The 12,810-nt window shown below is 54.4% G+C and overlaps 7 protein-coding genes across 7 annotated transcripts; 5 read left to right on the forward strand and 2 right to left on the reverse strand.

Annotated features, from left to right (window-relative positions):
- The first annotated feature begins 172 nt into the window (after positions 1–172).
- Positions 173–1,448, forward strand: B0H64DRAFT_386682 (uncharacterized protein). The gene has a single exon (XM_062803156.1). It carries the CDS (start codon positions 591–593, stop codon positions 1,224–1,226), a length of 636 nt encoding a protein of 211 aa, XP_062662454.1. The 5' UTR covers positions 173–590; the 3' UTR covers positions 1,227–1,448.
- A 294-nt stretch (positions 1,449–1,742) lies between these two features.
- On the reverse strand, positions 1,743–3,607 carry B0H64DRAFT_472144 (uncharacterized protein). The gene is made up of 3 exons (XM_062807922.1): positions 3,259–3,607; positions 2,933–3,170; positions 1,743–2,874 (listed from the first exon to the last, which is right to left on the reverse strand). The coding sequence occupies exons 1-3, from the start codon at positions 3,594–3,596 to the stop codon at positions 1,816–1,818; spliced, it is 1,635 nt and encodes a 544-aa protein (XP_062662455.1). The 5' UTR covers positions 3,597–3,607; the 3' UTR covers positions 1,743–1,815.
- A 744-nt stretch (positions 3,608–4,351) lies between these two features.
- Positions 4,352–5,099, forward strand: B0H64DRAFT_386686 (uncharacterized protein). Its single transcript, XM_062803157.1, has one exon. The coding sequence runs from the start codon at positions 4,437–4,439 to the stop codon at positions 5,082–5,084; it is 648 nt and encodes a 215-aa protein (XP_062662456.1). The 5' UTR covers positions 4,352–4,436; the 3' UTR covers positions 5,085–5,099.
- Positions 5,100–6,200: 1,101 nt separating this feature from the next.
- Positions 6,201–6,760, forward strand: B0H64DRAFT_371356 (transcription factor/nuclear export subunit protein 2-domain-containing protein; the record flags this gene model as incomplete). Its single annotated transcript, XM_062802147.1, has 2 exons — positions 6,201–6,358; positions 6,412–6,760. The coding sequence occupies 2 exons, from the start codon at positions 6,201–6,203 to the stop codon at positions 6,758–6,760; spliced, it is 507 nt and encodes a 168-aa protein (XP_062662457.1).
- Positions 6,761–7,252: 492 nt separating this feature from the next.
- B0H64DRAFT_472146 (uncharacterized protein) lies at positions 7,253–7,898 on the forward strand. Its single transcript, XM_062807923.1, has 2 exons — positions 7,253–7,623; positions 7,694–7,898. The coding sequence occupies exons 1-2, from the start codon at positions 7,397–7,399 to the stop codon at positions 7,782–7,784; spliced, it is 318 nt and encodes a 105-aa protein (XP_062662458.1). The 5' UTR covers positions 7,253–7,396; the 3' UTR covers positions 7,785–7,898.
- Positions 7,899–8,799: 901 nt separating this feature from the next.
- Positions 8,800–10,443, reverse strand: B0H64DRAFT_86005 (uncharacterized protein). The gene has a single exon (XM_062808894.1). The coding sequence runs from the start codon at positions 10,041–10,043 to the stop codon at positions 8,832–8,834; it is 1,212 nt and encodes a 403-aa protein (XP_062662459.1). The 5' UTR covers positions 10,044–10,443; the 3' UTR covers positions 8,800–8,831.
- Positions 10,444–10,525: 82 nt separating this feature from the next.
- B0H64DRAFT_371359 (uncharacterized protein) lies at positions 10,526–11,540 on the forward strand (the record flags this gene model as incomplete). The annotated part of the gene is made up of 2 exons (XM_062802148.1): positions 10,526–10,627; positions 10,698–11,540. The coding sequence occupies 2 exons, from the start codon at positions 10,526–10,528 to the stop codon at positions 11,538–11,540; spliced, it is 945 nt and encodes a 314-aa protein (XP_062662460.1).
- Between the last annotated feature and the right edge of the window lie 1,270 nt (positions 11,541–12,810).

Consider the following 12,810-nt stretch of genomic DNA (forward strand, 5'->3'; position numbering starts at 1 on the left):
GTGGAGGAAGAATTCAAAAACGACAGCCCGTCAACGACGCATTGACGCTAAGCAGGCGCTGAGAAACTGCATTTTAAACTGGCAGCTTGGTAACGCTATCGCCCAGCGCCGAGTTGTGATTCGTCGTCATTCATTGTTCGTGTTCCTCGCTATGAACCAATCACCAATCACACGTACCTCCTCAACACGAAGTAAGTGTATTTGACCGGAACCAAGTTCAGCCCAGCTGTTTTGTGTTCCCCCATCTTTAATACTCGTTGCTTAAATGAGTTCCCCACTCCGCTGGCACCGTAAAGGTCCGTGGTACTTCGTCCTCTCTTTGAGAACGCTAAGAGGACGGAAACACGTGAATGATGAATCATGAAGCACTCCGAGTCATGTTCTCATCTGTCTCTTCTCTCCTTTTTCCTCCTGGCGTGGTAAAATACGTATGTAGTAGGAGCGGGAACATACCTACCTCTAACCTTCAAGCTGTTGAGTACCCAGGCACTTACTGCAAGGAACGATAGCTTTGAAAGGAGACTTTTAGCAACACGTTCTAGAATATATTAATAGGCTGAGACCACAGCCCACCGGAGCCTAAAAAAGAAATGGCCATCTTCCACCTCTTCCCTCTCCTCCCATTCGAGCTTCGCGCCCTGATATGGAAGCTGACGGTCGAGCCCCGCACAGTCACGGTCGTCATCCTCCACCGGCACGCCAACGGGGCGAGTTCTGGGCCGCCCGGCACATTCCCCGAGGGGCGAACCGGACCCGGTCCCGTATGTGTTCTCTCTCACGTCGGCGCCGTCGACGGTCCAAGCCTGCCGGGAAGCGCGGGGCCTACGGCTGTACCAGCAAGCATATCCCCCGAGGGCACGGCCGAGCGCCGCCGCTGTTGCGTCTGGCTGAACTTGGACATCGCTACCGTCTTCGTTGCGCCGTGCAGCCCGCTCGACGACTTCAGGCCGATCGCACCGCTCATCAAGCGGGTCTGGGTTGCGCGTTCGTTGATCGATGTGCAGTGGTATTACCCCGCCAGATGTGATGCAACACTCACTGCTTTTGTCAACGAATGCGAGATTGATATCGTGTGTGAGGACGAGGTGGGGGCAGAGGCATGGGTGGCATGGCTTAGGGAGGTCCGAGGAGGCAGTTTGGGCGACCTTGCGAGGAACTTGCCTATCCAAATCACCATAGAGGGGCGGGGACCGGTGGATATCGATTCGGATTATTGGACGGCGTAGGCGTGCTGGGACGAGTGTCGATAGAGCGGAGTTTAATACCCCATTGATGGTGTAATAATATCCAGTGTGGTCTGCTTTGGAGAAGTGAAGATATGTGGTGAGTGATAGGGCTGAGGGCTGTGATGGTCGGCTCAGTCATGTCTGTGTGATAGGAAGAGTGGCGAGCCATTTCCGGGAAGGTGTGACAGGCTAGCAACAATCGGTAGCTTTTTCTCATTCTCATGACCTCGCCTACCTTTTACATCCGTACGTTATTATGAAAAGCCTAACCTCCCTAGAGCACCCGCGGTCATACTCGAGGCCAAAGTACTGTTAGTTGGAGCCGGGGCCCGCGCAGCTCCCAACTGACATGGCATCGTTGGCATACCCGTGCTGTCGAGTAGCTTGTGACCATGGGGGTTGTCGACGAAGCATCCCTCGCCTCTAGTGTCCAACCTGGGCGGTGTTTACGCGCACTTGACGGCTCATATTTTGCGGCGCATGTCAAGTTTAATACCAGCCATGACTGGCTCATATGCATTTCTCGTTCTTCCAATAGTACTAATATAATACAGGTAGTTTACACTCCGATCCTACCTCACGCATACGCCTAAAAGTACCTAGACTCACGGAACTTCTTCCCCCTACCCCCCCAGTCTCGATCATCCCTCTTCACCACATGCCTTGTCTTTGACACCTGCACCCACCTCGGCACCATCCGCTGCACAGACTTCATAAACTCCCACACCCCGATCGCCGGCTGTCCCCACCCCGCCACCGAGCGGTCCACATCCGGGAACGCGCTTCCCGCGCCAAACAGCCCCAGCACATGGTCTCTGCTCCCCCCATTCGGGTAAAACGACCCCGTCGGCGCGTTAAACACCAGATTCTTCGGCTTGCCCACCGGGCCCTGCAGCACGCCCAGCCCGGGCCTGACCTCGGGCAACCGGCCCCTGACAAACCCGGCGTCCTCCACCACGTAGTCCACGCCCTCCAGGCCCTTCTTCATCGCCCTGTGCCCCGCCTCCATGGGTGGTATCACAAGCCTCGTGATAAACCTGCCGGCCCCCTCCTCCGCCCGCCGCTCCCCCTCCTCCGCCAGCTGCCCGCCCTCCTCCGCCAGCCACCCCCCCTCCAGCATCTCCTGCGCAAACCGCACCGCCTCACCCCCTCCCCCTCCCATACCCACACCCCCAATCCCCCCAAACCCACCCCCCATCCCACGCCCAATACCATCACGAACAAACCAACGAACCCTCAACAAAGGATGCGACCCCGCCTCCACCAACCCCACCAACCCCCGCAGCACCAGCACCGCCGCGTGCCCGGACCCGATGACGGCGACCGTGCGCGGGCGGTCGGCCGCCAGCAGCCGGGACAGGCGGGTCGGCGACAGGCAGGTGTCGAGCGTCAGGCGGGATAAGGGGAGGGGGAGGTCGGTTGTCTTGGGGCGGGTGCCGGTGCAGTAGATTAGCAGCGGGGCGGTGTGTTTGTACTTTTGGGGGTGGTGTTGTGAGTGTGGGGGGTGTTGTAGGTGTTGGTGGAGGTGTTGGTGTTGGTGTTGTTGTTGTTGTTGTTGTTGTGAAAGATCCTGCTGCTGCTGCTGGGGGTCGGGGGTGATGGTGCCGATGTCGTGGTTGGGCGTGAGGGTTATTGTCCATTGCCGGGCCTGGGGGGGTTTGGTTAGGGCGGGGGTTGGGTTTTGGGCTTCAGGGGGGGATACTGACCTTGGGGTCGCGTACGGAGTGCGTGACGGTGCCTAGCACGGGCTCGACGCGCGGGTGTTGGATTAGGTTGTCGGAGATGAACGTGAGCATGTCGGCCGCGTGGTGGAGCGGACAGGTCATCTCGGGGTCGAGGCTCTGGAGTGTGGTCATGACGTTGGGCTTTGGCGCCGCGTCGCAGATGTCCCGGAAGAGTTTGAGGGCTTGAGCATACTGCAGGAAATCGCCCGCCGGGGAGTAACTGGAATGGTGTTAGAGTCCGTGATCATGGATGTTGAGATGGTGGATACTGAGCCTGAGGCTAGTAAGACGGGAAAGTCGAAACACACCTCGGCACTTCACGGTAGAGTTGGCCGATGCTACCGCCCATGAACGACCGGTCGATCCACACTATCCTGCCCTGCGGCATGACTTCGAGGAGGTTGCCGACGACCGCAATACCGGCGGCTCCACCGCCGACAACGATGGCATCGGCATTTTGTGAGTTCTGGGGTGCATTGACTGCATTCGTTACATTGTGGTTCCGTCGAACGAGCCAAAAGGGAAGAGGAGAGTAGAAGGTGTTTGGTGAGCTGGGTTTAAGAGATTGCCGGAGAGCGCTCCTGAATATTGAGAGAGCGCCACCCCGGAGGTGGCTGCAGCATCGTCGTCTTGTGAGTGGTTGCATCTCACGGCAGGTTATGAATTTGGGAGAAGGGGAGAAGCGCAGAGGTTTTGACAGCGAACTTGAAACCCACTTGTTGAACCCTTCCTATTGGTTGCTAGGTCAGAACCGTTGACCTTTTGCCCCACATTCTGCGAGCCCAATCGTCGCACGAACATCCCAAGTCTTTTTCTGTCTTCAACTGACGGAATGGTATCTGGAACCCTGCAATTCACTCCATCGCCACTTATCAAGTTTGTTTAACGATCACATAAGCCCTCAGTTGCTTGACCATTTACACCTAGCTCCCCCGTGTTTTGAATATGGTGGACAGTTTATCAAAGTTGCATCCTCCCACTTAGCTACCTACGATGAAGTTCCCTTCAACTTCTTCTCCATTATTCTTGCCTTTTTCTCTTTTCTTTTCCGGGGGTTTCTTTCGAATTTTTCAGTTTGGATTCACCGATTCCTCGTTCTGTCCTCCAATCCTCTCATCGTCCCTTCTCCACACTCGCCATCAACACCGCCAAGAAGTTCGGATAACAACAAACGCCACAGTGGGTGCTGTCAAGCGTGTGATGAATCACTACCTGTTTTCGAGTGTGGTGAGTGCGATGGTTAAGGACGCGCCAGGTGATGGGATCTTTCAAGTTGAGTTATGGGTGGGTCACTCGGTGCATATCCTGTCACCTGCGGCGACAACCAACGGGTGGCGAGGGGTAAAAATTGGGGTACCCGATACAAACTGATTGGTGCTCTCCGGACTCCGGCAACTGGGTTGATCAAGATCTTCGTACACAGTATTCTTCCCCGAGACACAAATGATACATTCGCTTTCTGTTGTATGACCCATCCGCGCCCGCCATGGTCTCCAGTACATATACATCCAGCATAATCAGCCACAGAAAACCCGAGGGACAGGGTTCAGGCGAGAAAGCAAGCAATAATACGCCAAGCCGGAGTGACGGCATCGAAGAGCTAGACAGTCACAGCAGCAACAGCAACGGCGGATCCGGAACAGAAACCCAAACCCCGGACAACACAAAAGCCATCACCACCACCACCAACAACACCGGCTTCACCACCATCCACCTCACAGTGTACATCTTCCGCGGCGAGCCATTAGACACCTACAACCACCGGCACGCCCTCCTCTACCTCACCTCGCCGGACCTGCCGGCCTACCACGAGACGGTGCACACGCAGCGGGACGAGGCGACGGACCTGTGGGTGGTGGGGCGGCTGCACGTGCCGGTGCCGTGGTTCGAGACGCGCGCCTACGTCGCCCACGTCAGCGCGGGCGCCCTGCGCGTGCCGGCGGGTCGCGAGATGGCCCCCGCCGAGGCCGTCGCCGCCGTCCCCGCGGGTGCTCGTCCGCCGGACTGGAATTGTCAGAATTTTCTGTATGAGGGCTTTCAGGTGCTGGTGGACCGCGGGTGGCAGACGCAAGATTGGTGGGAGGAGGTCGTCGGGGAGATGATGGATAAGTTGCTGGATAGTACGGTTGTTTGATGGCTTGGTTTGGGGGGGGGGGGGTCGGGATTTGGTTGCTACGTTTGGTGCTTTTGGGTGGGTGGGGGGCCCTTGTTGGTTCTGGCGCCGTGGTGAGGGATACCGAGGATGAATTTGATCAGAGGATAGGATGTACTCGAGATCGTAACGCTTAGCAAAGAGAGACAGGGGCTCGCTGCCCAGCGTCCCCTAGTCGATGTTATCTACATGTAGCCCGCGAAGCGCAACCGCGCAGTCCCAATACTCCGGGTATTACCGCCCGGCGAACCCCCAGTCCAGGATCTCGCGACGCGGCCGTCACGAACCAGGATGTTGTCCGCGGTGAGGTCGCCCTGGATGAAGACGACGGGGCCAACTACCTAGTGATACAGCTCGGGGGGATTGGTGCCTGCGCGCGGGATCACGGTCGGGAGCTTGGTGACGGTGTTACTGCGGCGCACAACGTAGTTGGGTAGCGCTGCAGTGATAGATGTTCTCACCTTCAGGGCAGGATGCAGCTATTTGGGGAGGTGGTGGAGAGTTGCCAAACTGTGCCCGCGTGCGGTCCTGGTCCATCAAGACTCTCATGCGATCGAATGGCTCCAAGGAAGGGCCTTGCTTAATATTGCGGGGTGGCCTTTCCAAGGCGGACGGGAAATACGCTCGTCGAGCCAGAAGATGGATGGTACCGCCGACAACTTCGAACACCCAGTTCAGAACCTTGCTCTCTTGATCGGTCGACAATTGTGGTTCCCATTTCCTCACCGCGCATGGCCTATTCGCGTCGTGGGGACAACATATGAGAAATTCCTAGTCCTTCGGGAGCATTAAACCATCTGGACTATAAGAGGATATATAGAGTTAAGCCGCTATTATACAGGAGTGCTAGTACCATCTATACTAACTGGGTTTCGTCCATCTCCTTTCCGCTAAACCCTATATCTCGGAAGGTGAGCTTATTTGGGAAAGGTCGGGCGACGATACGAAACCATTGCCCTTCCTAGTCCTCTTCCAGGGTCGCTGTTCTCGCTTCGGTGTTGAAGAATACGGAGAGTATCAAAGGAAGCCCCGAGTTCTCTTCGTCTTTGTTGCTCAGGAGTCGTGGATAGATCTCGTGAATGAAGGCGGGCTAAATGAATGGCAGGAAGGTGGCAAGGGCTGTACCTCTTTCGGAAACTGGCGCGCGGCGACTTTATCGAGCCGAAGAATGTGCTCGACAAAGACATGAGGGACGGCATCCTCAAGCTGGAAAGACGGGGCGAGGAGACCAGACGGCAGTTCGAACAAGACCACAGGTACGAGTCGTGGTTCTAGGAATGGGACGCCATGGCCGAATCAACGTTGGCAGACAAGCCAGCAGCTGGTTCCCTGCTGAGATTGCCAAAGCTGATGCAAATTCGGATACGCTTCTTGAGGAATACATCCTGCCGCGTCTACAACTGTCCGGCCTCGATGCCGAGTACTGCTTTAGGATGATCATGTTCCTTTACGAGTTCTCGACGCCGAATTTCAAGATTATATCGCTCTACAACCAGATCTTTAACCACATCCGGTTACGCGCCATCATCTTCACATACACGGTCCGCGAGGCTGAGCATCGAGCCCGCTTCCTGAAACTCATCCTTGGCGACCTATCCAAGGGGCACGGCGACAAGACGGCCTACAAGAAGGAGGCCCTAGGCCTAAAAGACTTATAAGGTAACAAGACGAGACAATATCTCGGCTTCGCTACTATTCGATACCGATGGTAAGCCCACCGAATTCATCGAGCATGATCCGTTTAGGGAAGTCTTGTTCCGTGAGTATAAGGACCAGTGGAAATGAAATATAGGTAGGTACCTATTAAATCGAATGCAGCCACATGGCACTTGCAGGCCAAGCTCGGGGCTCGATAGTCCGGGGAAATTCCTCTGTTCCCTTCAGGGCTCATTGTTAAAAAAAGGAATTGAGGCTGAGACTCCCTCGCCTTGTAAGGCTGGCGGTCTCTCCACCGCAACCCTGCTAGCACAACTGGCACGGGAAGGAATTCCTCCGCTGACGATTTGAGCTGAGTGGTCCTCTCCACTCCGACTCTCCAAAAAGCCGAACGGTGAGGGAGGGCATTGCTCCGCTTACACGGGAAGAGGATCGCAACCCCTGCACGGTCGGCTTTGGAATTTCGATCTCCATACATACATACTATTTTGAGAAGCAATTTGAGAACGGTCAGGTACCTATATAAAGTATGAGTCCTCCTGTTGTTCTTTGCATTCCAGAATCGGCATCACCTTCCAACACTCAACATCCACCAAGGCAAGCCTACGTACCTACCTACCGTGCTTCCCATATTCACCATGCTCCCCTCGCTTCTCGTCGCCCCACTTCTGGCCGTCGTTGCCCTCGCCGCACCAAGCGCCGACCTCGAGGACCGCGCCGTCAAGCCTTGCACACTCAAGACCACGACCGCCGTCAGATACCGAAAGTGCGCCAGTACGAGCTGCAGCGCTGTTGGGCAATACGCGAAGGGGGCGAAGGTGAAGGTCTCTTGCGTTAAGTCCGGCCAGTCCGTCAAGGGCGAGACGTAAGTTCAGAATTTGAGTGCACGCTGGTCGCTGGCAGAATGTGAGACTGATCCAATCCATGTCGTTTAGCGCCTGGGTTAGGAACCCGTCAGGATACTACGTGTCGGCCGCTTATCTGACACCGAACTTGGACAAGTGCGGCGCGCAGTACCTCTGTTAATAGAGGACCTGGCTGGGATCTCATGGCGATGTGTACAAACGAGCGGCTGAATGCAAGGGCTGGGGGGTAATTCCACCTAACAACTATCTTCAATCACAGTACATCAACACTAGGAACCAACTACAATTATCAGAAATAGCTGAATCAGATGATTCTGCAGTGGAAACGTAGCGATGTGGGTGTAGTGACCTGGTGTGCTCGCGCTACGAGTATCGGCCCCGACACTCGTTAACCTGAGTAAATTGGCCAATATCGAACTGGACGCGACCGTGCCTTATACGGACTGACCCAGTCAATCCGATGCTCGTTGTGATGGGAAAGCCTCGACTATACAATATACAATAGAACCACTCGAGCCAGTAGCAGACGTGGCAACGAGTACACGCGCTGCTCCTATCGCTTGCGGCGCCGCCATCACCCGAAGGCGGATTGCCGATGCATGTTATATGCTGGCGATGAGCGTGGGATCCAACCTACGGCCGGCGCAGTCCTGCATCAGCACGGGCACGGAGCAGTAGCAAGATAGACCGTATATCGGAGGCCCCAAAACGGAGACCGGTTCCCGTTAGAGGACCTGCCGGATCTTACGATAACGATCGCCCTCGGCCGCGGCAGTCCGATTTCCACCTGCGAGGTGCGCATGTTCAGATTGTCTCATACATAACTGTGTGTCCGAACTCTCTGAGACGGTCCATGAAGGCCTTAGATTAAGTTATAGTCTAGGATTCCTAGGACTCGGAGATCCCCACAGCAGTCAGTGAAAGCACAGTGAGGCTGTGGGCGGAACTGAGAGAGCTCCTACCTCTAAGGATGTTTTCACAGAGTATCTCAGCCTTTGCCTTTCGGCAGTGTTTAGCAAGTGTGTCAGGGTGATCAGTCTGCATTCTCTTCCCACAAACAAACTTCAGCCCGTGAGAGTTGGAAACCCACCCTGGCTCGGCTACCACGTGAACGCCCTCATGGGCAAAGAAATATTACATTGAGTGCGATACTTGAATCATTATGACAAATAAATGAGTCCTAGCGTTGATGTCTTCCAGAGAGTCCTCATCCGCGTGCCTGGCGATCCTTCGCTACAGCAGCCTTCAATTCCTCAAACAGCTGGCGAAAAGGCTCATCCAAATTTCGGTGAAACGGGAGGTTGAAAAACTTCTCAGACGGCGGTCGGAATCTCGGAGACCCTAACCACCTGTCGATCAACCATCTCATTGGGGGAAAAAGGGGTTCATCCTCCACCACCCAGCTTTGTGGAATCCACTCGCTATACACGCCTCCGTAGGCAAAGTGCGACTCAAGCCAATACCGTTCGATGATCGAGACGGGTAAGCCTTTGCCGTGGCCTGTTTCAGCGATCATCCGGCGGCCGGCCTCACAGCGCTGCGGCACGTACGAGAGGTTGAAGTCGATGATGGTGACGCGCGGCGACGCGCTGGCGGGCCCCCGGCGAGAAATGATCACGTTCCGAGGCTCCACATCACCGTGCATCACGCCCCCGTACCACTGGAGCTCGGCCTCAGCCTCGACAATGCGCGCTAAGATATCGAGACGCTCCTTTTCTGGCGGAAGAAGGCTGTAATCGAGGCCAGGGGGTTCCGCCGACCACGCGTCGGGCTCCGGGTTGCTTCGAGTCGCTCCCCTGGCACGCAGAATCATGTCCAGCATGCACTCGCCAGGGACGTCCTCCATCAGGACCATGCGCACCCATCGGCGCCGGCCCTGGGCGCCGGTTGGGAGAGGGAAGGTCCAAGAGCCGAAGTAGCGCGGGACGATGGAACCTTGAAGTCTCGCGGGGATGCTCTCGTAGGCGGCCGCCTCTCGGCTGTAATCCATGTCGGCCACGTACATGCAGTCGCAACCAGTCTCGCCGGGTTCGGCCAGCGCGTACTCGAAACCGTCATAGATCTTGGCGATGTATGTAGTTGTCTTATCCGAGTCGAGGGAACAGCGAACAACAACCGGGCCGCCGCCATCCTCCTTCGGTTTATGACTGATCTTCCGGGCGATGGTCAATACCCGTTGTGGTTGTGCCTTAGTCTTGGCCGTCGCCTCCGGGTCGAGGGGAGGGTTCGAGATGACGAAGCCCATATGGCCCACTCGGTTTCCAGACCCATACTCCAGGCCCCGGACCGGAACCCTCACGGGGTTCTTGTTTTTGTAGTATGGCCCGAACGGCGGAGGCGGTGTATGGGCCTTGATTACGAACGTGCTGCCTGGTTCGTAGGGGAAAGGGGGCACCACGGTTGCCGCCCTCGTGGCCATTTTCGAATGAGCCGTTTGTGTTTGGAGATTCGCAGGAGGGGGTTTGATGTTGTAAAAAACAATCGAACGAGAAGGGGTTGGTGACTCTGAGGGGTTGACGTCGAAGATTGAATGGGCGGTGTGACCGTGTGAGGCACCTTCCACACAATGTTGTGTCGGGAATGTTTGCTGCTTTGTCGAATCCACAGAGAGATAAAGGCCTGGGTTGTCTTGTTAGGTCGGGCGATGGAGGTGTCCTTTTGTTACCACACCGGCACAGCTCTGGAGACTGGCGAGTGAAGGCAGCAGCGGGCAGCGGACCCGGGTTCCCAACCTGGAAGAAACACACTCGGCAATGCTACCTGCCGAAACCGTTCGGCTTCGTGCAGTGTGAATGGGCCCGGCAATCCGTCCCAACGAGGGGCTCTGGGGGGCACAGAGCGGCGTTCGTCTCAAGGCTGAATCAAACGCGGCCTCATACAACGCCTTTTTCACATGATGAGATGTTCGGTGGACAGCTGAACTTTGCGAGCGGCTCAGACGAGTGCGGTTGGGACTTGAAGGCCCGGGCCGGTCTCCGCCATTGGCTGAGTGCTCTGGTGCTTGTGGGCTCCTATTTTGCTTGGTAGGTACCTACCGAGGTACTTAAGACACGAGTACCTCGAAAAGAGCTAGACAACCAAATATGCGGCCGTTTTCGACTGGGATCTCCTGTTCCTGACCATCTACGATCAAGAGGGCAAGGATCTCATCTATGGGACGCTCATCTCTCGCGGGGGGCCCGATGCAAACAAACTCCGAAAGGCCTACCTCGGCTGGCTGATGGAAGCGTTCAATAACGACGGCGACTGCAAACTCGATAAAATTCCCGCCGGTGGCTCAGGCAAGGGTGGCTCTGGAGGCACCTCGGGTGGTCCGGGTGGAGACACCTCGGGTGAGGGGGGAGATGGTGGTCCGGGAGGATCGGGGGGAGGGTCGGGACCTCCAGGAAAAGACTCCGACAACACCAGGGTGCTTCGGACGAGGAACGACGCTGGTTATGTCGACGCGAAGAAGGCAGCGGCAGCACCCGGGAAGACGGCAGCACCCGGGAAGACGGCAGCACCCGGGAAGACGGCAGCGCCCCGGCCGGGGAAGCCCACCTCCGCGCACCCCGCGAGGCCTTCCACCCCCACCAGCCGCACCGTCAAGCCAGCCACTGCCACCAACCCCGCGACCACCACTCTGCCGCACAGAAACCTGCAGGGCAACCAAGGCGCGCAGGGAAACCAAGGCGCCAACAACGCCCGCCGGCCGGCCCCGCCCGCGCAGCAACAGCAGCAGCAGCAGCACAAGCAACAGCACAAGCCCGCCCACCCGCCGCAGGGTCAGCCGCCGCCGGCCGGACAAGCCCCGCGGGCCAAGACCAAGGCCGCCCCGCCGCAGACGACGACGACGAGGGCCGCGCCGGTCCAGAAGAAGGCTCCGCCCCGGGCCGCCGCCAGGACGGAGCAGGGCGCCGGGTCGCAAGGTCGCTGATCGGGTGTTCCGTTTAGGTAATTAGGTGGGTGGACGGGTGCGCGTGGTGGATGCGGTTGTTTCTCTCTTTTCTTTTTTTGTTTTTTTGGGTTCTGTTTTCCTGTTTTTCTGTTTTCTGTTTTGCTCTTTTTTCTGTTTTGCTCTTTTTTCTGTTTTGCTCTTTTTTTGTTGTCTCGTTTTTTTGTCTCTCTTTTTTTTGTCTCTGTTTTGCTCTTTCTGTTTTGCTCTTTCTGTTTTGCTCTTTTCTACCCTACCTGCTCATCGTCACTCCTTTGCTCCCAACCCCATTGAGCCTCCTCACGTTCGTTACCACAAGACGAGTGCCCTGGTGGCAGTCCCTACAGCTAGAGCCTCCTAGATAGATGTCATCAAATAAATTCGCTGGACGGAGATATTTACTAAAACCAACTAGAAAATGGATGGACATTTCAGTGTGTTGAATTTAACTTTCCGGAACTGTCGTGTCGGTTGGGGAGGGTTGTCGTTCAAGCAGCCGCATTCCTTATCGCTACCATAGCGCGCCAGGGGGGGGTTCCAAAATGGTCTCCACATACATTTTCCAGCTGAAAAAGCATTTCTGAGATGAAAGACCATTTTGGTTACAAGATTAGCATACGATAAGAATTTTTGAAAGATATTTTTCAATTGAAAATAATCCTATAGTAATAGGATAATTATATAGTTTTAAAAATATCTTAGAGGCGAGAATATTTTAATATTAAGATAATATTATAATAAACTTTCTAAAAGAAATTAAAAAATTTAATATTTCTATTTTACTTGGTATTTTACCTTGTATTTTACTCGGTATTTTACCTTGTATTTTACTTTGTATTTACTTTGTAATTTACTTAGTATTTTGTATAGTACTTTACGTGGAAATTTACTTGGAATTTTACAATTTACGATTTACAATTTACTTAAAAGAAAAAAACAGACTTCACAGGGAATCGAACACAAGACCTTTCACATTGAACTACGAGATAGAGCTATAAGACTTACTACTATTTTTAGAATATTGTATAGAAATAATTCTATATATAGGAAGAGTAGGTAAAATAGGTTTAGAATATATTATATATTAAATATTACTAGAAATAATAAATAAAATAGAATATTATCATTAAATATATATTATTTAAAACCATTTTTACTAAAATTAAGTTTTAAAACTTTAAAATTATTTTTATTAAAAACTTTTCAGTAAAAAGTTAGTTTTTTAGTTTCAAAATAGTTATTATATAAATCTTATATTTAAAAATATCTTATA

The sequence above is a fragment of the Chaetomium fimeti genome (assembly GCF_033439085.1).
Source record: "Chaetomium fimeti strain CBS 168.71 chromosome Unknown B0H64scaffold_2, whole genome shotgun sequence".
In the NCBI taxonomy this organism is placed as follows: domain Eukaryota; kingdom Fungi; phylum Ascomycota; class Sordariomycetes; order Sordariales; family Chaetomiaceae; genus Chaetomium; species Chaetomium fimeti.

Bases quoted from the DNA above. Each gene is read 5' to 3' on its own strand.
- B0H64DRAFT_386682 (XM_062803156.1), top strand. From the start codon at position 591: ATGGCCATCTTCCACCTCTTCCCTCTCCTCCCATTCGAGCTTCGCGCC.
- B0H64DRAFT_472144 (XM_062807922.1), bottom strand. From the start codon at position 3,596: ATGCAACCACTCACAAGACGACGATGCTGCAGCCACCTCCGGGGTGGC. The intron at 3,171-3,258 runs GTGTGTTTCGAC...ACACCATTCCAG, and splicing joins CTCTACCGTGAAGTGCCGAG to TTACTCCCCGGCGGGCGATT. The intron at 2,875-2,932 runs GTCAGTATCCCC...AAACCCCCCCAG, and splicing joins ACTCCGTACGCGACCCCAAG to GCCCGGCAATGGACAATAAC.
- B0H64DRAFT_386686 (XM_062803157.1), top strand. From the start codon at position 4,437: ATGGTCTCCAGTACATATACATCCAGCATAATCAGCCACAGAAAACCC.
- B0H64DRAFT_472146 (XM_062807923.1), top strand. From the start codon at position 7,397: ATGCTCCCCTCGCTTCTCGTCGCCCCACTTCTGGCCGTCGTTGCCCTC. The intron at 7,624-7,693 runs GTAAGTTCAGAA...CATGTCGTTTAG, and splicing joins CAGTCCGTCAAGGGCGAGAC to CGCCTGGGTTAGGAACCCGT.
- B0H64DRAFT_86005 (XM_062808894.1), bottom strand. From the start codon at position 10,043: ATGGCCACGAGGGCGGCAACCGTGGTGCCCCCTTTCCCCTACGAACCA.